This window comes from Rhodamnia argentea, chromosome 1, assembly GCF_020921035.1.
Source record: "Rhodamnia argentea isolate NSW1041297 chromosome 1, ASM2092103v1, whole genome shotgun sequence".
Taxonomy (NCBI): Eukaryota; Viridiplantae; Streptophyta; class Magnoliopsida; order Myrtales; family Myrtaceae; genus Rhodamnia; species Rhodamnia argentea.
The window spans coordinates 9,178,897-9,201,766 of record NC_063150.1 but is presented as its reverse complement, the minus strand read 5'-3'; the positions used below and the strand labels follow the sequence as shown (position 1 = coordinate 9,201,766).

The 22,870-nt window shown below is 42.4% G+C and overlaps 4 protein-coding genes across 4 annotated transcripts; 3 read left to right on the top strand and 1 right to left on the bottom strand.

The window, feature by feature from the left end:
* The first annotated feature begins 4,040 nt into the window (after nt 1–4,040).
* Nucleotides 4,041–6,353, top strand: LOC115740157 (probable polyol transporter 6). The gene is made up of 2 exons (XM_030673577.2): nt 4,041–4,270; nt 4,823–6,353. Exons 1-2 carry the CDS (start codon nt 4,153–4,155, stop codon nt 6,214–6,216), a joined length of 1,512 nt encoding a protein of 503 aa, XP_030529437.2. The 5' UTR covers nt 4,041–4,152; the 3' UTR covers nt 6,217–6,353.
* A 1,576-nt stretch (nt 6,354–7,929) lies between these two features.
* Nucleotides 7,930–11,329, bottom strand: LOC115740332. The gene is made up of 3 exons (XM_030673818.2): nt 10,946–11,329; nt 10,604–10,813; nt 7,930–8,257 (listed from the first exon to the last, which is right to left on the bottom strand). The coding sequence occupies exons 1-3, from the start codon at nt 11,183–11,185 to the stop codon at nt 8,183–8,185; spliced, it is 525 nt and encodes a 174-aa protein (XP_030529678.1). The 5' UTR covers nt 11,186–11,329; the 3' UTR covers nt 7,930–8,182.
* Nucleotides 11,217–22,299, top strand: LOC115740086 (proline-rich receptor-like protein kinase PERK4). The gene is made up of 11 exons (XM_048279912.1): nt 11,217–11,348; nt 17,185–17,332; nt 18,031–18,721; nt 19,236–19,784; nt 20,096–20,179; nt 20,262–20,332; nt 20,451–20,527; nt 20,686–20,830; nt 21,137–21,298; nt 21,760–22,018; nt 22,049–22,299. Exons 3-10 carry the CDS (start codon nt 18,127–18,129, stop codon nt 21,994–21,996), a joined length of 1,920 nt encoding a protein of 639 aa, XP_048135869.1. The 5' UTR covers nt 11,217–11,348; nt 17,185–17,332; nt 18,031–18,126; the 3' UTR covers nt 21,997–22,018; nt 22,049–22,299.
* Nucleotides 11,603–15,790, top strand: LOC115740087 (plant-specific TFIIB-related protein 1). The gene is made up of 3 exons (XM_030673456.2): nt 11,603–12,285; nt 14,021–14,179; nt 14,787–15,790. The coding sequence occupies exons 1-3, from the start codon at nt 11,668–11,670 to the stop codon at nt 15,612–15,614; spliced, it is 1,605 nt and encodes a 534-aa protein (XP_030529316.1). The 5' UTR covers nt 11,603–11,667; the 3' UTR covers nt 15,615–15,790.
* Nucleotides 22,300–22,870: the final 571 nt, after the last annotated feature.

The window sequence follows — 22,870 nt, the reverse complement described above, 5'->3', positions numbered from 1 at the left end:
AATCGCAGACGTGGATGCTAGTCATTCTACGTGGCACGGACAACGCCGACATGGATAATTTCTAATAATAGATTAATTTTTTTTTCAAATTTTATATTTATTTCTTCGATGAGGAGATAATGGGCAAAGGATACCAAAAGCTAATCATTTGCTTCTCACTTTTCGTGAATAGCCGGGTCGTGAATGAAATGATTCAAATTTTATAATTATATTTTCTTTTCTTTCTATTTTTTTTTTCCACTCTTAATGTGGCCCGCGAGGGCTTGTGACGCCCTCATCGGCCTTAGCAAGGATCGGGACCCCTCGTCCGCAGTTGGCAAGGGCATCACGGCCCTCGCCTAGGGGCCGGCGACCCCATCGACCCTGTTGCGCGAAATAAGCTATTGAACAATAAATAGACAGAACAAGAAAATAAATCGGACACCAGATATACGTAATTCGATCGTAGAGACCTACGTCCGCGGAGAGAACAATAACGAATTCCATTATAAAACAAGCGATTTAATCGAGATTACAAACCACACTCGAGTCACTTAAATATTATCGGTGTTTCCCAACCACAATTACTTTCAATAACGTACATAGCTAAATAATCTCTCAATCTCGCAAAAGAATTATACTCAAATTCTTATTGTAAGAATTTTTTGACTAGATCACAAAAATTATTGGTGTACTTCTACGGAGAAGAAAACCATGCCGAGCTCTCAGCTCATAAAACGGCGCTTCAAGGACTGACGTGATCCAACTTGCAGTGAAGGACATATACGAAACTTACTCTGCACCCAAATCTATATCTTTTGGATTATATATATGCACCGCCCAGTGAAGTCTCATGTTGGTCAACGATAGAAGTCCACGCTGATTTGGATCAGGAAATAAAATCCAACCAGCTTTCCCTTATATTTTATTATATTTTATTTCTGCTTCTCACTCGGCAACACGAGCACACTAACTTTCCTTTCCTGTGTACTCCCTTCACGGCTCATGATCCAAAAGCATACTACCGTGGAAATATCAAATCAACGTGCCGGCTTATACATATTTCAATTTAGGTCGGGGTTTGTCCATAGGGCTCGAGCTCAAGATATATTTTAACATACCCTTTGATCCAAAAAGGAAAAGAGAAATAAAAAAATAAAAAAAAATATTGTTAAAAATTATCCACGTCAGCACCGGCCGTATTACGTAGAACAGCCGACGTCCACGTTAGCGATTTCTGATCAAAATTAGCTAGATAGACTCATTAGCCACCACCACCATGCGCTAGGACTCCAATACCTTCCTTTGGAGTACAAAACATCACAAAGTATCGTCGGGGCAGGCCACTAAGTTCTCACTTTCCATTTAATTGGTCTAAACTTTATCTTTAATAAATTGGAAAATCAATCCATTGATATGAGCCTCACGCATACCCATCAATACTAGATTTACTGTATGTATCGCTGCCGCCACCACCACGCGCTAAAACCTGCCTTTGGAAACTAAAACGTCACGTTTCTGCATCATCAAGCAGACCTCTTTATCTTAGACTTGTCGTTTTATGTAGGATTTGGGCAAAACGGCAGAGACGTTTGGACCACTCACGGATTCTGAAATTGGCCATGCTCCTATGGCTATGGGTCCTTCAATTTGATGGAGGTTACCATCTTCTCTTGTTGAGCCGCCACAAAGTCCACTTGAAGCATGGCTTAAATGGAACATCAGGCCACCTTTTGACTCTTCTCCAGTGCATTGAAATGTACAAACAACAACAGCAGCAAGCAACTGTTTCAATGACGAAATACCTTTCGATATATCCAGGAGACTAATCAGGAGTACAAAAATAAAATGAATTGACGATGAAATAACTTTCGAATATATATATGGATGGATGTGTGAATCGGCAAAGGATATGAAGGGTCCTTTGTTGAATTTGACAGGAAAGCAAATGACAAGAAATTTACGTGTACGAAGACTTGAGGCAATTACAACCATATATTTAAATTGTAAAAAAGTAATTCATAAAAAAAAATTGTAAAGAATGTTGAGTTCTGTGATTGATTGAGGGTTTTACAAAGAGTAGCTTAAATGGTTATTAAATATAAAAGTATAACTTCCTAATCCTATTTGTCAAAACAAATAACTTTACAACAACACTTATCCACAAGAAGTTACAAAAACCCTAAAGGCACTAAATATAACCACTCAGCATCTACCTATCATCAAGTAGCACTTATCTAAAAGAAATTACATATCCAAAAATATTGCTACTCCATAGTTACATTTCGATGGTCCCCAGTGAAGGTTCTCATTGACAACTAATGTTTATTGTCGATAAATTCCTTGGCTAGGTGTCGATACCGTTCAAATTGTCAATTGTTTTTTTTCGTTTTTCCATCAATGACTTTTGTTATTGACCAAACTGTGCCATTATCAACTAAACCCATCACTTGTCCATTACAACTAAAAGTTGATCATTTTGGCTGCTAATGCTAATCAGTAATGTAACGATAAGCATAGACATGATAAGAGCAATTTATGAAAATGGTGTAAACAAATCTAACTCTATATTGAAATAAGTATACTCTACTCTGCATCCGATAATCATATGTTATCGAATCTTTTTTACTTTCCATTATCAAAGAATTATTTCACAAGACTAGAGATTAAATTTTCTTTCATTTAAATGTTGTCACCAAATTAATTGTTTTGGACCAAGATTATGGGGAAGGGTCGCCGCCCCAAAGATAGGAGTCAAAGGATTCCACCAAATTAATCACTTTGTTTTGCAGTTGGGACCATGAAAGTTTAGAGGGCTAATCTGGAACTTTTCAAAGTTCGTGAGTTTAACGGTTCTAAAGTTTAGAGATAATTGGTCAGATTTAGACATAAAACCTTCAGTTTCTTAGCTTGAAATTTCTTGATGCTCAAGCTAATTGCGCCAATCTAAGACTTTGTTTATTTCACGAAAAATGAATGATTTCGAGAATATTTTCTTAAAAATGATCACTTGTATACCTTATAAAAGCCAATTAACGATAAACATTTTCGTCATCAATGAAAATATTTAGGCATAAATTGTTCTTGACAACGAAACATTTTACGTTGATTAAATATTTCAAGCAACAAAAGCCATTATTTTTTGGAAAATACGTTCCCAATTATTCATTATTCGCAAAACAAACGGAACCTAAATTTTAAAATACAGCGTTGTTTTTCTCTAGAAACTAGGAAGGTTCCGCCAGAAAGAGTTTGGGATTAAATTGTTTGGCCTTTGGAACTTCCCTGATTGGTTTGAGAACCTGACAGAAGAATTGACATAGGACAAATTTTACTTTTAGAAAGTGAATTCATTCCTTAAACGGGTGGATATTTCCATTTCGAGACCGCTTGCGTAGATCATAGTTGTACTCTAGCGAAGTATTTAAACCCTCAATTAATGCGTGGTATCGGGTAAATTGGTAAGCCGACGCTAATCCCAACCTTAACGATCCAGACTGAGGCTGTCAAGTATATCCCCGTCCTGTAATTAAGCACCACCCTGATTTGGTCGGCACCTCCACTAATCATTTGGGATTAAGATGGAATGGGAATATCATCCCAGAGAAGCAACCGCTTAGCTGTCCATTAATCAGAGGGTAACAAGAGGGGTATTCCAGTAATAAAACGATCAAGTCAAAGGTGCCACGTCAGCTGGGCGGGATACGAGGCCGAGGCGGAAGTGCGAGCGAGCGACGAAAGGTCAAGTTGTCCACGTCAGCATTCCCTGTCCTCATCCGGGGGAGTGTCTAAAGATTAGAGATTCACCGAGGATGACGTGGCAAATTGCCGCCGATTCAAAAACTCGGACTAGGATTTCGCCTCGACCGGGAGAGGCTATTATCCTCCGAGCGAGAAAAGATTTTTCTAATGAGTTCCGTGATATTTGTTTCCTTTCTCGATTCTGATGGTGGGTTCGTCCAGAGGAAAAAAGGGGCAGGGCTATTTTCACCTCTTTACTGTTAAATCCACCTCTAGAATTCCTTCCGACCGAGGCGTTGTGCTATAAAAAGGAGTGTTTTTTCAAGGATATTTGCTTGTATTCGTTGGAGAGAGAGAGAGAAGAGAGAGAAGCAGCAGCAGCCAGCGAGAGTCATAAGTAAGCAGAAGATTGTGACTTGTGAGTGAGTAGTGATGAGCATGGAGAAGTTGAGCGACGATGGCGGAGAGGCCGAGAAGCTTTCCGGGTTCAACAGATATGCCTGCGCCTGCGCAGTCGTCGCCTCCGTGATCTCCATCATCTTTGGATATGGTATGGTCCTGTCTCTCTCTCTATATATATATCTGGTTTGCTTCTCCTTCAATGAGGAATCAGAAATTTTCATGTCGTGTACAGGCCGTGCACTCTTTATTTTTCACGTACTAATCATGTCCTCGAAGCGAGCCGTAACCTCAAACCGTCATCAGACATAGTCTTCTGTTTGGAAAAGTTTGTCGGGATTCCTGATATCATCTTCCGAATGATTGTTATTGAGTATCAACGCCTACTAACGTGTGATCGAACTTAACTCTTATGTACGTAGAAAACCTCTTACAATTTGTCGTGGTGTCTTTTTAACTAGTAGAGAAATTTTTGATTGCTTTGCAGTGAAGTTTTGGTGAGGAATCATATCGCATCTAAACATGTAGCACGAAAGAACTGTTTCAGCCTCAAATAATTTTGAAATATCCCATGAAAAGGATGTGTTTTGTCTGAATCAGAACCCTCTTCTGGATTGTGTGTATGACCGTGCTGTTCTTGAAATTAATTCTTGTCGTCCTTTCACGTACTGATTTCTCCTTCGATTTTCCGATTTCACTCTAGACACTGGGGTTATGAGCGGGGCCATGATCTTCATAAAAGAGGAACTCAAGATAAACGACACGCAGGTCGAAATACTCGCTGGAATCCTCAATGTTTGTGCCGTCGTGGGCTCTCTCATCGCCGGAAGAACGTCGGACTACATCGGCCGCCGCTACACCATCGTTCTCGCCTCCATCATCTTTTTAGTTGGTTCAGTCTTGATGGGCTATGGGCCATCCTACGCGATCTTGATGACGGGGCGGTGCACCGCGGGCATTGGGGTCGGCTTCGCCCTAATGGTCGCGCCCGTGTACTCTGCTGAGATCTCTTCGGCCACGCACCGAGGATTCTTAAGCTCTTTGCCGGAGGTATGCATAAGCCTAGGGATCTTGCTCGGTTATGTATCGAATTACTTTTTCGGGAAGTTGACTCTAAAGCTAGGGTGGAGGATGATGCTAGGGGTCGCGGCAATCCCTTCCCTCGTCCTAGCATTTGGGATCCTTAAGATGCCTGAATCGCCGAGGTGGTTGGTATTGCAAGGCCGGCTAGCCGACGCGAAAAGGGTCTTGCTCCTAGTTTGTAATTCAGAGCAAGAAGTGGAAACCCGATTCCAAGACATAAAAATGGCAGCCGGGATCGATGTGAATTGCAAGGAGGATGTTGTCGAGGTTCCAAGGAACTCTCGCGGCGAAGGTGTGTGGAAAGAGCTCTTGGTAAGGCCCTCGCCCTCAGTACGGTGGATCTTGCTGGCTGCTGTCGGTATTCATTTCTTCGAGCATGCAACGGGGATCGAAGCAGTCATCCTCTACAGCCCACGGATTTTCAAGAAAGCCGGAGTGACCGCCAAGAAAAAGCTTTTGCTTGCCACAGTTGGGGTTGGCCTCACAAAGGCCACATTCATAATAATAGCCACATTTTTGCTTGACAAAGTTGGCAGGAGGAGATTGCTCCTGGTGAGCTCAGGAGGGATCATCATCGCCCTAACCGGACTAGGGTTTTGCTTGACAATGGTGGAGCATGCGAAGGAACAACTATTGTGGGCTCTCGTCTCGAGCATCGTGGCGACGTATGTGTACGTGGCCTTCTTTTCGATTGGAATCGCCCCGGTCACGTGGGTTTATAGTTCAGAGATATTCCCATTGAAGCTGAGAGCTCGGGGGGTGAGCATCGGCGTCGCGGTGAATCGGCTCATGAACGCAGCCGTGTCAATGAGCTTTCTCTCGATATCGAAAGCCATAACCATCGGCGGGAGCTTCTTCATGTTTGCTTGCGTGTCCGTGCTGGCTCTGGGATTCTTCTATTTCTTTTTGCCTGAGACAAAAGGGAAGTCCTTGGAAGAAATTGAGATGCTCTTCACGAGGAAGAATAGCAAGGCCATGAATAAAGGCATAGAGATCCAGCCAAACAATGCCTAGTTTAGAACTTGGATTAGTGATGTATATCATGCAGCATATATAATTTGACGCGTGGAGGAAAGTCGGAATATACAAGAGAGCTAAGCTTTAAGTTGGACCATGTAATTTAGTTCAAATATGGCTGAGAAAATTTACATCACTTGCTGATTTTCCTTGTCCCTATCTTTTAAGTGCTTCTGATCTCTAAAGCTTCAGTTCCTTCATTAACTGAGCAGCATTTCAACAACTAGTACCACATTTGATTTCTTGTATATGTGAATGTGGACTTAGCATTGATGGTTTAAAATCGAACCAGTTGATCACATAGAAAGAACATAGCATTTTTTTTTTTTTTTGGTTTGGGATGTCATTCTTAGGTTCGTTGATCTTTCGGCTAAAGTCTTCCCAACCATGGTGTCGTGTTGCATTTTAAATATCGGGCTAAATACCACCAAAAACCTAGAATTTATGTATCAATGCCACATGTACCTCAAATTTATTTAAACTAATTTTCGTGCCACAAAAGTCGCAAAAATTGGTGTATACGTGCCACATTTACCTCCAAACTAATTTTCATGCCACAAAAAACTACGAAATGGTACACCAATGCCTCATTTACCTTCAATAAAATTTTCGTGTCACAGAGAATCCCAAACTGATAAACCCATGCCCCGTTTATAGGTTTGAGATATTTTGTGTCGCATTCGGGGTGTACCGGTTTGAGGCTTTTTGAGACGAGAAAAATAATTTAGGGATGAATACGACATGTGCCTAACTGTTTTGGATTTTTCAGTGTAAATATGTAGTCCAAGTCGAACCGAAATGAACCTCCGGAACCCCTATTAACGTTGTGGCACACCTTTGATGACCCAATATGTGCCTGAACTTTTTCAAAACAGGGATTTCAGCATCCATATGTCGTTGGGTGATTTTCCGCTCTTGAGGATCATGAAGTACTGAATTTGGATCATTTACTCGTGCGTGTTGCCGAGTTTCGAAGGGAAGGGCGTCATTCTTAACTCCGTTTTGGACCATGTCATGTGCCGGTTGTGTGCGATCTTGTAACAGAGTCACGCGCAAGGTTTGCGACAATTAATCCATGAAAACAAGGTTCAGACAGAGAGCAGAACAGAAAAGTTGAAAAAGGAAATAAATAGGAGCAGAATGATGGTTCCACGAATATCTTTCGATTCAGAATATGTCGGCATCAGTGACGTGTTTGGCTTATCAACTTTCTAATCATCCTCCAAAGGCGCAAGTATCACATGCTGTTTATAGACCACCGAGAGCAAGATCGCAACGCGAGCCATGATCTAGCTCAGAGCTCGGTCATTCTTAAATTTCCAATCGGATCTGCAATGCCAGCTCGATTCGATTTCCTTCGGTCGTTCAGGTTCTTCCATTTGATTGTCTTGAAATGCACCAAGCTCTGCATATTCAAGTTATTTTGTTAATCTCCACGACATATTCCATTTATAATCTCTCGAGCTTCAGCTGCCAAAATTGAAACCGGCGAGCAAGGAAGAGAATTTAGCATAACCTAGGCGCCATACGGCACCTTATAAAGTAAACTCTGTCGACGTACCAACTTATGAAATACAAGTGGAACAAAAACCTGTGCAACTTCTTATATGAAGGGTCAGGGTCAATCTAAGTTTTCGAGCAAATAAATTCCATGGGAAAAAAGAAGAAGAAGCAGAGTTCTTGTTTCTGTTTGTATGTAGGGGAATCAACTCCAAAAGAATGTAGGTAATTTGGATAAAAGAAAAACCATTCGATGAATTTCTTGACGTATCGGTTGTTTCAATTTACAACCACAAAAAAATTGCTGACATCAAATTGAAAGAAAACAAAAATCCTCCTCTAAGTACATACGAACTTGTCTCTGCCATAGAAATCTAGTGCTTCCTGGCCGCCATGAAGCTTCCAGCAGATCATCATTGGAGAGGACAACGATTTAAAATCTCGGATCTCCAAAATTTTCAGTTTAGTGTAATCGGCGAGCCACCACGGCCTCTCCTTTCTCTGTTATTTTGAACCTCTTAGTGAATTCTCGGGCATTCTACAAAAGTGAAGGGGACAGTTCTGTTAGATTTTATGAGCTACCAAAAGGCCTGCAGCATAAGCAGTTGGCGTAAATGGCCAATAAAAAAATACAACTAAAAGATCCATGTGATTCAAGAAATAAAAGACACAAGTCATAGGATCAATTAGGCCGTCAGTCATGCATGTTCTCTTGTAATTCATTGCTAATGAAACTGCTTTCAGGTTCTAATTAATCAGATTCCAGAATTTACAAAAACAAAATTCAGTTCCCACTTTCCCAGTGCGCCAGCGGGCCAAAAATGCCTTCACAAAGTTCAAGAGCACAACAAAAGAAACATAAGAACAAGCAGGAACCGTATTTGCAAGTTCAAGAGCCAACATCATTAGAAACAAAAGAACAAGCAGGAACTGTATTTGCAAGTTCAAGAGCAGCACCTGCCAAAACTTACTAACCATAAACTGGAACAGCTTATGCTTATGACACGAAACAATAGGGAAAAATGTAACTTGCAACAAAAGATCAAAGTATGATCCCGTATTCCCGAAATTGGGTATACAGTTAGAAAAGACAAGATGAGATAAGGGGGAGCCTTGAAATCCAGCTGGTTCAAAAGCCAGAGCACTAATTCTGTTTTTAGTTTTTTTATTCAGTCACATATGTGCAACAATTGGCATAAAATTATTCCCTAAATGGTGACCCAGGCCTGAAAATTCAGATTTTGTTTTATCTGAGCACTCTGACTCTCTATCAATCTCAAAGCTCGAATGCTGATTATTTGAGCATGCCATTAGAAGATTTGCAAACATCAACAATCCCCCAAGTCGGTAATTTAATAATAAATGAATTCCGAAGGGAAAAAAAGTAGATATAGAGATAAGAATTGCACATGGAAAAGCACATTAAGTGCCAAAATCACTCTTGAGAACCTACTTGGCAAACCTTTCAATAGAGCAACTATAATTTCTAATGGGAGCTTCAACCTAAGCAGGCATCTCAAGAGAGGTTCAGAGCAGAAGTTTCTGAAAACCAATTCACAAGTTCCTACAGGAGCTTCTCTACCTTAGCCTTCGAAAATTCAAATGTCAATCTATCCTCAAATTATGGAAATTCCAATATTATAAAGCTTCGAAAACATGCAAGACTAACAGAGAAAACATATGGATCTTTCCTTTCTTTATCATCTTATAACATAGAAAAGTTGCTATAGATACTCAAATGTTTCCAAAGACTCCTTCCATCCTTATCATCTTATAACATAGTAGTTGCTATCAATACTAAATCTGGATTAAATAGTTCAAAAAAACACCCTATGTACTACAGCGGGAAACGTGTCTGTAGACAACTGTTTCTGCACATGTGCGCACACATGTGCGAGCTATAGAGAGAGTTATACGGTTCATCCTACTGACCTGCTATAAACTTTTTACATTGGCTAATAAATTTCTGTTAGTGTATTAAAAAAGACAACTTATGCTAGTAAACAATAAGAGAAGTGCACTTATACCAACTTTTCTAGTTTGACAGATTAAAGCCTACTATCAGCTATCCAGGTTAAAATTCCTGGAGAAAACATTCATGAGGCCAAATGAAACAAAAGCACCCTCCCTTTTGTCCACTTTCTTTCGTTCCCTCCACATTTTGCTACCCTCCTAACCAAACACAAATAATTGAGAGGGGACTGCCCTACTGATTCCACATACTGATGAATGGGCATTTGAGACATATCGAATGCACATCTGTTCCATATGGTTTTGTGTTAGATATGAATATTTGACATGTAATGCGAACCTCTAGCTCTCCAATGAGTTAGTAAAAAATTCCCAGTGGACAGTCCAAGTCCAGAACTCAGCTATAAAACAAACTTAGAAGCAGCTAACATCCTTGAATATCTAAACTTTCTCTATGTATAGTTGTTTATTCCCTAAATGCATCAGTTTGTTGGAGACAACCACATGATTACACCAACGATATTAACACTTTGCCGAGGGAAATAGAAATCCAGAAGGCCACCCTCCCATTCTACTCTCCAAGTCAAACTAACAAATGTGGCTTTCCAAAAGTAATTTTCATGTAAACCACCTATGTCATCCTTTAAAATGAGTACTGATCGGACGGTCCCTCCTCGAAATTGGAGGATCCATATCATACTAAGCTTTATCAGGCAAAACTACAAGTCTCTTCAAGCACACTCTTAGTGCATTTCCAACAATATAAAGCATCACTTGCTGGTAATTTAATATGTCACCAGCAATCCAATTTTACGATTGGAAGCAGTACAAACTACCAACTCGATGAATGAACAAGAAACACAAGATCTAAAAGAAAAACAATGAAAGGAGATCGTGGAGCGTTCACACTTACCATGGATTGAGCTGGAGGGGGATCAATGAACCGTATGGACATCTTAGCAATCTCTGCGATCGCATCCTCTCTAACACCAGGAACGTCACTGCTCAAGTCCTCGAACGCGGCCTCGAACGCCTCCTGCCAAAACTTGTGCATTCTGATCCGCCTGCTATTCGTGTACACGTCCCACATGTGCTTCACCAACTTCTCCCTCTCCTCCATCTCCTGCACAAGCATCAAACAAAAATCCACCCCAAATCAACCGACGAGATCCAATCCAAACCCTAGCGACGGCGCACACAACCTCAGAAACACACAACACTCGACGCGAGAGCACAGAGACAGAGAGGCACTCACGAGGACGTCGAGATCGTCGCGAATGGGGGCGTCGAGGTCGTCGGAGAGGGGGTTGAGGTTGCCGGCGGACCACCGGAGGGTGACGGTGCCGGTGAACATAGACCAGAAGGCGAGCAGGAGGATGGCGGCCAGCGCCCAAATCTTGTACCGGCCACGGCCGAAGAGACCGGAATCGGAGCTCTCCCTCTTGGCATTGGCCGCCGCCGACGTCGATAGGGGGATAGGATCGTCATCCTTCATGTCGCTCGAAGGGAGAGGCGCCGAGCTCGGTGGTGCGGTGGACTGTCGACGCTACTCGCGCGGTGAGCTACAGAGGGAAGAGACGGATTTGGGAAAGAGACGATCTGAGGAGAGAGAGAGAGAGAGAACTGTCATTTGCGAGAATTAGAATATAGAGAGCGAGGTTGTGAATTTTGTGGGGGGACACAATTGAAACTTTTTATTTTTCTGCGGGCCCCCACATTATAATATATTTTTTTGCAACTGCGATTTTCGTTGACGCCGAATCGGATTCTGCGTCCAGATTCCAACCAGAGTCAATACGGGCCGTGGGCTTATCACGTGAGCGAGGCAGTTCGCACCCGGGAAGCCCTAACGACCGGGTTCTTCCCGGTCGGTGCACCGGATCCGTGCCCCGGATCCAAGTCTGCACTTCTAGTTCTAGGCTAGATCAACGGACTGGGCGACGCGCCCGCCCCAAAGAGCAGACTGGGGAGCTGGAAATGAAGTGCCCATACTGCTCGGCGTCGCAGGGGCGGTGCGCCATCACCAACGGCGGCCGCTCGATCACCGAGTGCACCTCCTGCGGCCGCGTGGTCGAGGAGCGCCACCACTTCCCCCACCACGTCTTCCACCTCCGCTCCCAAGACAACCCGCTATGCCTCGTCACCTCCGACCTCCCCTCCCTCCCTCCTCAAGCCCTAACCCCCTCCGACTCCGATGACGACCCCTTCGAGACCGCCGGCTTCATCACCGCCTTCTCCACCTGGTCCCTCGAGAACTCCCCCCTCTCTCTCCGCTCCTGTCTCTCCTTCTCCGGCCACCTCGCCGAGCTCGAGCGAACTCTCGAGTCCACCAATCCCTCTTCTTCGTCTTCGTCGGCGAATTCGAGCTCGACGCCCTCGTCGTCGACCGTCGTTGTGGATAATCTGAGGGCGTACATGCAGATCATAGACGTGTCCTCGATTTTGGGGTTGGATTGCGACATTTCGGACCACGCGTTTCAGTTGTTCCGGGATTGTTGCTCGGCGACTTGCTTGAGGAATCGGAGCGTCGAAGCTCTTGCTACTGCTGCTTTGGTTCAAGCCATTAGGGAAGCACAAGAGCCTAGGACTCTTCAGGTGATGCCTCAGGAGTTGTTAAATGCTGTCTCTATCTGTTACTTCTAGTAACGCTAATGCACTCTGAACGAGTTCTTGTTGAAACTATTAATGGTATTGTGTAGTTGGATGCTGCTGTGCATTACACTCAAACTGTGCGCCTGAGGTTAATGGTGATCCTTGCATCACATCCCTTTTGTATGTAGGTACTATTGTGGTAGATCGACGGCTACATGGATCATTTCATGTGATTATCCTGGAATGGGATGTGTATTTGCAGGGAATCCCTGTTCTGCATCTTAAAGGGCTGGTTTAGTTGGAACTATGCTGCTATGCATTTGACTTTAGTTCATATGTGAGATTCATGGTGGCAGCCTTCATGACATACTCTGTCTTAGTGAGATCTTTGGTGATGTGATATGGATGCTCGTTTGCTCTCTAGGCCTTTCAAAATGTGCTTTTGTCTTTATAACTGAACTTTGTGCAACTTATCAATACTTGGATGGACCTTTGATGCAATACCAAGGCAACTGCCCCTTCCATTGCCCATGTTGTCAAATGTTGTAGGCGAGTGGCAGTTCCACACCTTTTTTGTGCTACATCAGGATGATCCGCATTTCTCCTAGGTTGAAAATTCTTAACTTATGTTGATTTCCACTGTTTCTTGGCAGCAAGAGGAGTGGATCTTGGGACTAATAAGACAAAGCGGTTAGGCTGATGAATAAAACCTTAAGAAGCCTTGATATCATGCAAGGTTAAAGAAATCAGCATCAAGTGCGTGAAGTGGTCTTTGTCTGATAATTATACATCCACTCAAAGTTAACTGTCACTGTCTAGCTTTACTGGCTCTGGTTGTTCTCTAAGTCCTTATTGCAAACTGATATTGGGAAAATTTTCTTACAGAAACATGTTGATCTGAACACGAAGTCTGGGCATCAGCTCAATGAATAACCTCCCTGTGTCTTCTGATTTTGTACTTGCAACTATTATTACCCATTAGGAGTATGTTTTAGATATGCAGTGGATCAGCTTCTTTTCTATGCTTTATCTATAAAATCGTGTTCAAAGTGAAAAAACTTTGGCTGATTTTGCATAATCATGGGGATCCGCTTTGCAAGAATAATGGTTGGGGAAGAGTTGTGCATAATAAACCTTTTGGCTAGATTTAGTTATGTCTACACTCTTATTGAAATTTTCACATTCTAACAAATGAACATAGAAACCAGCAAACTCTCTCTTAACTGTTGGGACAAGCTGACAACAGTGATCCAGGAAAACATACATCGCTAGCCATACACCTTAACCAAATATAGCTCCAATAATACTTCTTTTCATAGGCCATTGACTTTCAGAAGGTTATCTTTTGGGTAGTTATTTTTGTGGTATTAACATTCTTGAAACCCAAAGAAAGATCTTCATACTTAACAGAACATATGAGGGCCTTGCTGACCTTATGATACTTATAAAAAAGATAATGAGTTTTCTCTTGCTGGCATCAGAAAACATCTTCTGGTATGCTTGATGATTTGCTTGTTTGGTTTGAGAACAATTTCATTCAATGATTTTCTCGCAGTTATTCATTGTCAGAATTTTTCAGGTAGTTGCTAGTAAATTACCCCTTAGAGGGATTTGCTACAAGTAACTTGTGTTCTATGTTCTGTCAATGTTATTTTCTTTGCTCTTTAATTACACTCTTAGAGCCTCTCAAACTTTCTTCCTTCCCTTATGAGAATCTAACACAAAGTTTAATGTTCAGGAAATTTCAATTGCAGCGAATGTGCCTCAGAAAGAAATTGGAAAATATATCAAGATACTTGGGGAGGCTCTGCAGTTAAGTCAGCCCATTAACAGCAATTCAATATCTGTCCATATGCCAAGGTTTTGTACGCTCCTCCAACTCAACAAATCTGCTCAGGTATTCTTGTGTTTGTAGATTTTACCATAGTACCTTTTGATTTGAGGTTGGCTATATTGCTTCGTGAAAAGAGTTGACTTATGGTTGATGATATGATGCTATGGCCACATTTGTTAGAGAAAAAAGAGCGTTCTTTCTTCTCTTGTTTAGGAGGAGTTGGGGATCAAGCAGGAAAATAAAGAATCAGCTGCAATCAATCTGCCATGTCTGCACATGGGTAGATTCCAGTGGTTCAGAGAACTTCCCCAAACAATTGTTCATAAGCTTCCAAATTTAAGTCTGGCTGCATCATATGAGAATTTATGGTGAAGTAAATAAAAGCAAGGCGTGTAGGAAATGTTTTACTTGACACTGTAAAATGAGTTACGGTACATGGAAAGAGATTTTGGATGATTCAATTTTCCCGTCCTATTTGAATCATTTTATTCCTCCAAGTGTGAGAAAAATAACAGTCTCTGGTTTGGTTGCATCTCTCTCTCTCTCTCTCTCTCTCTCTCTCTCTCTCTAGGGTTCAAAAACCGCTTTCGAGTTTTATTGATGCTAGAATGTGTTTTCCCCTTAAGGTTGCTTTTCACCAAATCATGCAATAACTAGTTTCTAAATACAGGAATTGGCTACTCATATTGGGGAGGTCGTGATAAACAAATGCTTCTGCACTCGTAGAAACCCGATAAGCATCTCTGCAGCTGCTATTTATCTTGCGTGCCAACTAGAAGACACGCGGAAAACTCAGGCTGAAATTTGTAAAGTGACTGGTCTGACTGAAGTCACTCTCCGAAAGGTTTACAAGGAGCTCCTAGAGAATTGGAATGATCTTCTACCGTCTAATTATACTCCAGCTGTACCCCCGGAGAAGGCATTTCCAACAACTGCAATTACCTCAGGCCGGACTTCAACCAAAGCTGAGACAGCTGAATTAATTGTACTGGACAAAGATAGCCAGGCGGAGGCTAAACCAAGCAAAGATAAAAAAGCGGACAATAAATCAAATAAGTTCAATGAAGTCCCTGACATGAACCATCGGCCCAGTTGCAAGGAGGAATCTGAATGTAAAGGTAACTCTACAGTAGCAGATATGCACTTGTCAAATCAGATGCAAGCTTTCATTCAGCCTTGGTTTTCTTTTGGGCCTTCTGGTGTCAATTTAGCTGGAGAGAAAAGTCAGAGTGGTGGTTCACCGGCAGACATAAAGGAGGTGTTGTCTAAGCATCAAAGGCCTGAGGGCAAGGAAGATAAGGAGAAAAAGGTCACTTTTGGCTCTGTAAAGCCAAATCCTATATCTTCCTCTGCTAGTGCAAGCTCAGTTGCTTGGCCATTCTTTGCCTCTTCAACGAAGTCATCTTTAAATTCACAATTTGTGGAATCGCTAAGAGGGTTGCCTGACGATGTTGAAATGAAAGAAGTTGAGATCCAAAATAAATATAGAAATGCCTAGTGCGGAGATATTCGAGTGTATAAGGTGAGAACCGAGAAGCAACCCTGCTGTGTCATTTTGTCTTCATAATTTATATAGTCACAAATTTACTGTGTAGGTTGTTATTATGAATTTATGACCACCTTCTTCTTAAAATTTGGAAAAAAAAAAAAGAAAAGAACCTGTTAGCACTTTCAGTTTGAAAGTCAATCCGCATCGCATGATGCCCTTTTGATTACAACCGACTGTAGCATTTTGAGATAAGCAAGTGCTGCAATATTCATTGGGGATGGAAAATTGAGATTGCTTTGGATATCCTATAATATGACCAGCTATTTTCCGAGGTCTTAGCTGGCTCTTGAGTTCCTGGATCCAGAAAAGTCAAGAGGGGTTGGCATTTGTTACTTATAGACTGATTGTATTATAGAAATCATATGTAGACCCTTGTAATTGTAGCTTGTTTTACCAGATTCTGCTGAAAAGAATGTAATGCTTCGGTAGTGTCTTGGTGACGAGGTGCATGCTGCGAACTGTTGGGGACGAAAAAAGAGAGCCCAAAACAACTTGGATGGTGAAGTCGGGGATATGAATCACTTCCCTCTAATGAATACCAGCGTTCGCCTTCGTGGTGGTATGGTAACAACGAGAATCTTCTCCCTTCTTTATCTTCCATCTGATATCTAACCGTGAGAGCTTCCATATAATGATTTACTACTCTGGTGGACCAAATGCTCACTTCGTTGGAAGGACACGGATTCGTTACCATGTGCTACTTTAGGATTAAAAACCGGCTACCCTCATGCATGGCATATAGTACCAACCTTGAACTGATCGTACCTGCTGTTGCCAAATTCGTAGAATGTCTACCTGGCCTTCCAATTGGCTAACACATCAAACTAGCCATCTGTTCATCGTCAGAGTAACGAAAATTAGGGTCTCAACCTGAATCTGTTTACTAGTCACTTCCATGAAATGCCATCTCGTCAATTGCGGGTCATTGGCGGTGGGCATTCAAACCTACCCGAGTGAAATATGACGTGACACGGAGCTATATGCAAAGAGATGAACTTCGTCTGTGGTTGACTTATACTAATAGAATGATTCGGGTTTCGTGATATGTTTAGTCTTGGTCTAATTGATGTCGGGGTTTAGTAGAGATTGGACAAGCTATGACTACAGTGCCTGGCATGCGAATCCACGAGGCATCCGGCCTCTTTGATACCATACCGAAGGATTTTCAGTACCGTACCTATTCATTTTCCATTAAAGGGAGTGTATAAAGAGTGTATAAAGGAAAGGTAAATTTGCAATTTCACGCCTGAGTTGAAACTAAGAAACTGTGAGCGGGGTTCAATTCTTTAAGGGGGATAGCTTGGTATTATGCTTAAAATCACTCACCGACGAAACCTCAATCAACTCAAAATTTTCCCCAGTATCTCCTTTCGCCAACGTGGGCGTCCAAAGAAGGGAAGACAAAACCTCGGCCAGGAAATGGTAACAGAAATAACAGACAAGGCTCCAAAACTAGAGGTGGCAAAAGACAAGGGTTGGAGAGAGAGGGAGGGGGGGAGAGGGAGAGGGAGAGGGAGAGGGAGAGAGAGAGAGAGGCCCTCCTTTGTAGGAAGGAAGAGGAGATGATGGTGATGGGGGTTTCTCTATCTAAGATGCAACCATCACTATGCTTCACCTTTTCCTCCTCGTTCCTCTGAGTCACAACTCTCCTTTTTCGTTTTGTCCAGGTACGCTACTCTTTTGATATTCTTCTTCCATCTCCATGGAAGATACTGCAAAAGTATCTATACCCCCCCTTTAAGTTATTCAACCTAAATCATTGCAGGAAAAGTAAAGGAAACCATTTGCAATTGGAAGCACATCTAGTGATCCCCCATTTTGTTATCTCCTTGCAATGACTGTGTGTTTAGTCGGCATTGTTTTGTCGTCGCTAGGCACGCCCTTTGAGCACTTTTATAAACTGTAATAGGAATGGAAGAAAATCGCCATCTTTCTCGGGGCAATGTGCTTCGCGCATTTGTCGAAAATGTGTAGAGAACCATTTTCTCGCATCAGAAACTTCATTCGTTTTCAAATCGTTCTCCCATCTGATTGTGTGGTGTTACCTGAGCAAAATTATCTTCTTTCTTTCTTTAGGAGGTGGAATTTGATCTTGAAATTCTGCAATCACTTAAGGACTCTTAAACTTTTTCATTTCCTTTAATGTTGATTCAAAGGATGCAAACGCGGGAGCATCCAACAATTTAGATTCGAAACCCTCGATAATTGCGCTTGAACATTGTGCATTCTCTTTAACAATTAACTTTCTGAGGGACTTGAGTACGTTGACAATTGTTCTCTTAATGAAAATGCTTCTGTTGCACGGGAGCTATTTTCGCCTCTTTTGCCCTTCTGTTCATGTCATGTCATGCAATCTTCCTCTCAGGGGTCGTCGATCACAGAGGTGGGCAGTTGCAGGAGTAGTGGAGGTTTCCTCTTAGAAAGCCGAGCGGGAAGTTGATGATCCACCACAGACAATAAAATGTCTTCATCAAACGAGACCGCTCCGTCGCCGGATTCCCCATCTTCTGCCACTGCTCCACCACCTCCCAAATCGTCAGATGGTGACGATTCCGACTCGTCCTCCCCACCGGCCCCGGCAGCATCCTCACCCCCAGAGTCATCACCCTCGGATTCATCACCGCCGTCCCCTGCCTTGTCCCCACCTCCATCTCCCTCTGATGAATCGTCTTCATCTGCGCCACCACCTTCCAACGACAACAATTCTCCTCCAGCGCCGCCTCCGAGTACTAGCTCCAGCAGTGGCTCTGTTTCGCCCCCACCGCGTTCTTCATCCTTAGCTCCGCCACCACCGCCGAGTACCAAGGCATTGTCGCCTCCACCTCCGCCTGCACACCGGACGCCTACGACATCATCTTCATCTTCATCTTCCTCTTCTTCTTCTTCATCATCATCGTCGTCGTCGAGCAACTTGCCAATGATAATTGGAGTCTCCATCGGATTGGGGTTGGTTCTCATTATTTTTATTGCTATCTGTATCGCGTGTGCCGTGAGGAAGAAGAAGAAGAAGCGTGACGAGATGCATTATTACATGGATCATTCTCTTGGTCACAAAGGTCAGTTATAAAGCTTACCCTTTATATGTTCTTCCCATGCTACAAACAATTGTGAGATCTTGCATGCAAATCCTCTTCAATGTCTCTTTTCTGAAAAACTAAGAACGCTTTGCATGCTAATAATATATTGACCAAAAGCGTACGCATTGCATATAGTGTATATCTCGGTATTATTTACTCGCGCAGGAACTTGATTCCAAAATCTCATAAGCAAGGATTTTCTTGTTCCGTCCCTAGTCGTAAAAATTTCTTATGTACACTTGGGAGGTCCAATTAGAAAACTACAATGTAGATCTGGTCGATTTATCAATGGCGGATGTTGAATCTATTACAAGTCTGTTTCCCTCTCTTTAATTGCCATGGATCAATGTCCTTGCAAATACTTCAAAAGCCATTAATGACTAAAGAAGTTCCATTTAATCATCAAGAAGCTGATCACACATCAAATTGTTTAACATTCATCTGTAATCGTTAGAAGATTCCAATTCCTGCTTCTGTATCTTTGATCATGCAGTTGGTCATGATTACTACCAGAGCTCACAACACCCGAACTGGCACAACAGTAACCCCACATCCGACCATGTAGTCAAGCTCAACCAACCGCCTGGCATGGGGCCCCCAGGCGGAGGCGGCTGGCTGGCACCGCCTCCCCCTCCACCGATGATGAGCAGTGGCGACATGAGCTCCGGCTACTCAGGCCCGCGCCACCACCCGCCGCTGCCCCCTCCGTCGCCGGGCCTTGCCCTCGGCTTCAACAGCAGCACCTTCACATATGATGAGCTGGCCGTCGCGACTGGTGGGTTCGCACAGGCCAACATGTTGGGTCAGGGCGGGTTCGGCTATGTGCACAAGGGGGTGTTGCCCAACGGCAAGGAGGTCGCCGTGAAGAGCCTCAAATCAGGAAGCGGTCAAGGAGAGAGAGAGTTTCAAGCTGAAGTGGAGATCATTAGCAGGGTCCATCATCGCCATCTCGTGTCGCTTGTTGGGTATTGCATTGCCGGCGGACAGAGAATGCTGGTCTACGAGTTTGTTCCTAACAAGACCTTGGAGTTTCATCTTTACCGTGAGTTTTCTCTATCAAATCACAATGCACGAGATCTAAACAATTCATCAGACACAGTCCACCTTCAATCAATTTCTAAGATGGGAAATCATTCTCGATCATGGAGCGATTGGTAAAAAGTACCTTTCTCTAAGTTGTGAATCATCGAAAGGTATTTTCGCAATTCAGTGGAAGGTCAATGATGTGCAGAAAGAAAAAGGTTTATGGGATCAACAATCTTAAACAAAACAATAAATTTTTATGTCATCTCAAAGAAATCTGGGTCAATTTTCCATTCTCATGTTAATCTATGGCATCTATGGTCATCCCAGGGGATGATCCAGTGATGGACTGGGCAACTAGGCTTCGAATTGCACTAGGATCTGCTAAAGGACTTGCTTACCTTCATGAAGACTGTTAGTCTCTCTCTCTCTCTCTCTCTCTCTCTCTCTCTCTCTCTAGGGCGTGGATGTGTCTTTTACACAAATATTTGTGCAGGCCATCCTCGCATTATTCACCGCGACATTAAAGCCGCTAATATCCTCCTGGACAACAACTTTGAAGCTATGGTAATGTTGTTAGCTACAATCATGTGTGGTTGACATGGTACTTTTTGCATCTGTAATTGAACCATCTGGTGCAATTGATAGTCTCATGTAACTATGGTGTTTGATGTTTTCCTTCCAGGTGGCTGATTTCGGATTAGCAAAATTGTCCTCCGACAATTACACTCATGTCTCTACGCGTGTCATGGGAACATTTGGGTGAGAGATTATTGTTTGTCTCGTTATACGAATTGCCATGTCAAGTCTACTATGAAGGATTTGTTGTGTATGACTGACTTTCACGAGACGGGCTACTGATCTTTCAACTCATAGCGAGTCTACTTAGAGTGCCTGTTGTTTAATTCTCTCTAATGCAGGTATCTGGCACCAGAATATGCGTCGAGTGGCAAGTTGACGGAGAAGTCTGATGTTTTCTCTTTCGGAGTTATGCTCTTGGAAATAATTACCGGACGAAGACCGGTGGATATACATAATGTTATGGAGGATAGCTTAGTGGACTGGGTATGCTGCTTCTGAATCATTCCTCAGTATGATTTCCACTTTATCATTCTTGTTCTCAAATCATCAATAGACATGCATTGTGTTAAGCAAGAACAATGACAAATTCTGAAACGTGATAATGTAACTCAGCAAAACTCCATTGCAACGTGATTTTTTCGACCGTATAAGCCAAAGGTCATCTGTTTTAGCGACTTTCCAGTAACAAACTTGTTGGCGATGCTCAACTTTTACGCAGAAAGCTTTAGCTGGTTGATTTCTCACTGTACTCGAGGAGACACTCAAATCTTGAATTTTCTTGTGCTTCAGGCTCGACCGCTTCTAACGGAAGCATTGGACCACGGGAACTACGATGAACTGGTGGACCCAAGGTTGGAGAACAATTTCAACCCCCACGAGATGGCTCGCATGGTCGCTTGCGCTAGTGCTAGCATTCGTCATTCTGCAAAGAAGCGCCCAAGAATGAGTCAGGTTCGAAACTTCTCTCCGTGAAATCTCCTTCTCTATGACTTCATACTTCATACTAGGAAGAATTTATGCAGTCTCTTCTCAATTTCACTTACATTTCCAAGTCATTTTTCACTTCAAAAAGTTCCGATCTATTTATAACTGTTCCTCAGATATGTCCTTTCTGGGATTATCATTTATCAGATGCTCAATAATTTCAGCTTAAGCGTTCTAGAGTTGTCAATTTAATCCATTTGACCTTTCATATGGTCTATATACTATATCACCTGAAATTTCCTGCTAAAGTTCTCTATCCTGCATCCTTTGTTTAAGATCTTGTGAAGAAAAGATTACCAAAGCCAAGCAATAATAACTCCTTAATTCGGCCGTTGCTTCTCATGAGATTGCCTAAAAGTCATCCATCTCAAATTGGGATGGTGAAAGAGCAATTCTATACATGTGAACAACCATTATGTGGTTTGCAGATCGTGAGAGCGCTCGACGGAGATGTGTCCTTGGACGACCTGAATGAGGGAGTGAGGCCCGGCCAGAGCTCGGTGTTCGGCACAAATAGCAGCTCTGACTACGACGCGAGCTCGTACAATGCCGACATGAAGAGGTTCAGGAAGGTCGCTTTGTCTAGCCAAGACTTCGGAAGCAGCGACTACGGGGCTTCAAGCGGCGAGTCTAGGGAGATGAGTCGCTCACCAAACAAAGCCTAGAACATCGAAAAATTTCGAGAAACTTAAAAACACCAAAGGACATATAAAGAAAATGCCACGAAATGGCAGGGAGAAAAAAAGCATTTCTAATATTGATTTTGATTTGTTATCGCGTACTAATTGCGAGGTTAAGTTAAACATTCCCATGATCTTCCCCATGTTAGAATTTCTCTTATTCTATATGGGTGTAATATCGTTTTGTATCACACAAATATATGGGCATGTGAGTGTTTATATACTTCAAGGTTTGAGCAAAACTAGCTCATTTGTCAACTTATATGATGTAATAATATGTGATGATATATGTCTTATTACAAAACTCAATTGGATCTACCAGTATTTGGACTGCTTTTGTTATGCAGCAAATAGCATTTGGAGCAGAGATGCTGGCAAGACTTTACTGTGAAATGGAAACTAACCAAAGAATGTTCAATTCAACACACCCATGGAAAATAGAGGAGTATAATCACAATTAAATGAAATGCAACACAAAATCTGTAATTTAGCTAAACTTAAGAACAAAATTAGCAAACTCTGTCATGGTTATTAGTTAAGAGAAATGGAAATCTTTCATCTAATGGCAAAAGCAACATTAGGTAGAAAGGGAGGCTAAACTTCAGAATCTATTAGTCAAAAGGAGAATACGGTCGTTCATGAGAATTATCATTTTGCTGTTGGGGTGTAATTCATACTTTCCAACAACAGAAAAGCACGTGAGCAGAGGTCTCAAGGGGGCAACGCCTCCTAGACACCGGAGGGTTTTTATAGTTTGAGCCTATAATTTTTTAATTGTAATTTGAGCTTGTGCTCGTGAATAGTTGTTGCTATAAATACTTTTTTTTGCTTGTAATTGAGCGATGTAACGAGAAATGAG

Excerpts from the sequence above, each read along its gene's own strand:
- LOC115740086 (XM_048279912.1), top strand. The coding sequence starts at position 18,127 with ATGTCTTCATCAAACGAGACCGCTCCGTCGCCGGATTCCCCATCTTCT. Across the intron at positions 20,333-20,450 it reads ACAACAACTTTGAAGCTATG|GTGGCTGATTTCGGATTAGC; the intron begins GTAATGTTGTTA and ends TTTTCCTTCCAG. Across the intron at positions 20,528-20,685 it reads CGTGTCATGGGAACATTTGG|GTATCTGGCACCAGAATATG; the intron begins GTGAGAGATTAT and ends TCTCTAATGCAG.
- LOC115740332 (XM_030673818.2), bottom strand. The coding sequence starts at position 11,185 with ATGAAGGATGACGATCCTATCCCCCTATCGACGTCGGCGGCGGCCAAT. Across the intron at positions 10,814-10,945 it reads GCGACGATCTCGACGTCCTC|GAGATGGAGGAGAGGGAGAA; the intron begins GTGAGTGCCTCT and ends ATGCTTGTGCAG. Across the intron at positions 8,258-10,603 it reads CCCCTCCAGCTCAATCCATG|AATGCCCGAGAATTCACTAA; the intron begins GTAAGTGTGAAC and ends TCACTTTTGTAG.
- LOC115740087 (XM_030673456.2), top strand. The coding sequence starts at position 11,668 with ATGAAGTGCCCATACTGCTCGGCGTCGCAGGGGCGGTGCGCCATCACC. Across the intron at positions 12,286-14,020 it reads AAGAGCCTAGGACTCTTCAG|GAAATTTCAATTGCAGCGAA; the intron begins GTGATGCCTCAG and ends TTTAATGTTCAG. Across the intron at positions 14,180-14,786 it reads AACTCAACAAATCTGCTCAG|GAATTGGCTACTCATATTGG; the intron begins GTATTCTTGTGT and ends TTCTAAATACAG.
- LOC115740157 (XM_030673577.2), top strand. The coding sequence starts at position 4,153 with ATGAGCATGGAGAAGTTGAGCGACGATGGCGGAGAGGCCGAGAAGCTT. Across the intron at positions 4,271-4,822 it reads CTCCATCATCTTTGGATATG|ACACTGGGGTTATGAGCGGG; the intron begins GTATGGTCCTGT and ends ATTTCACTCTAG.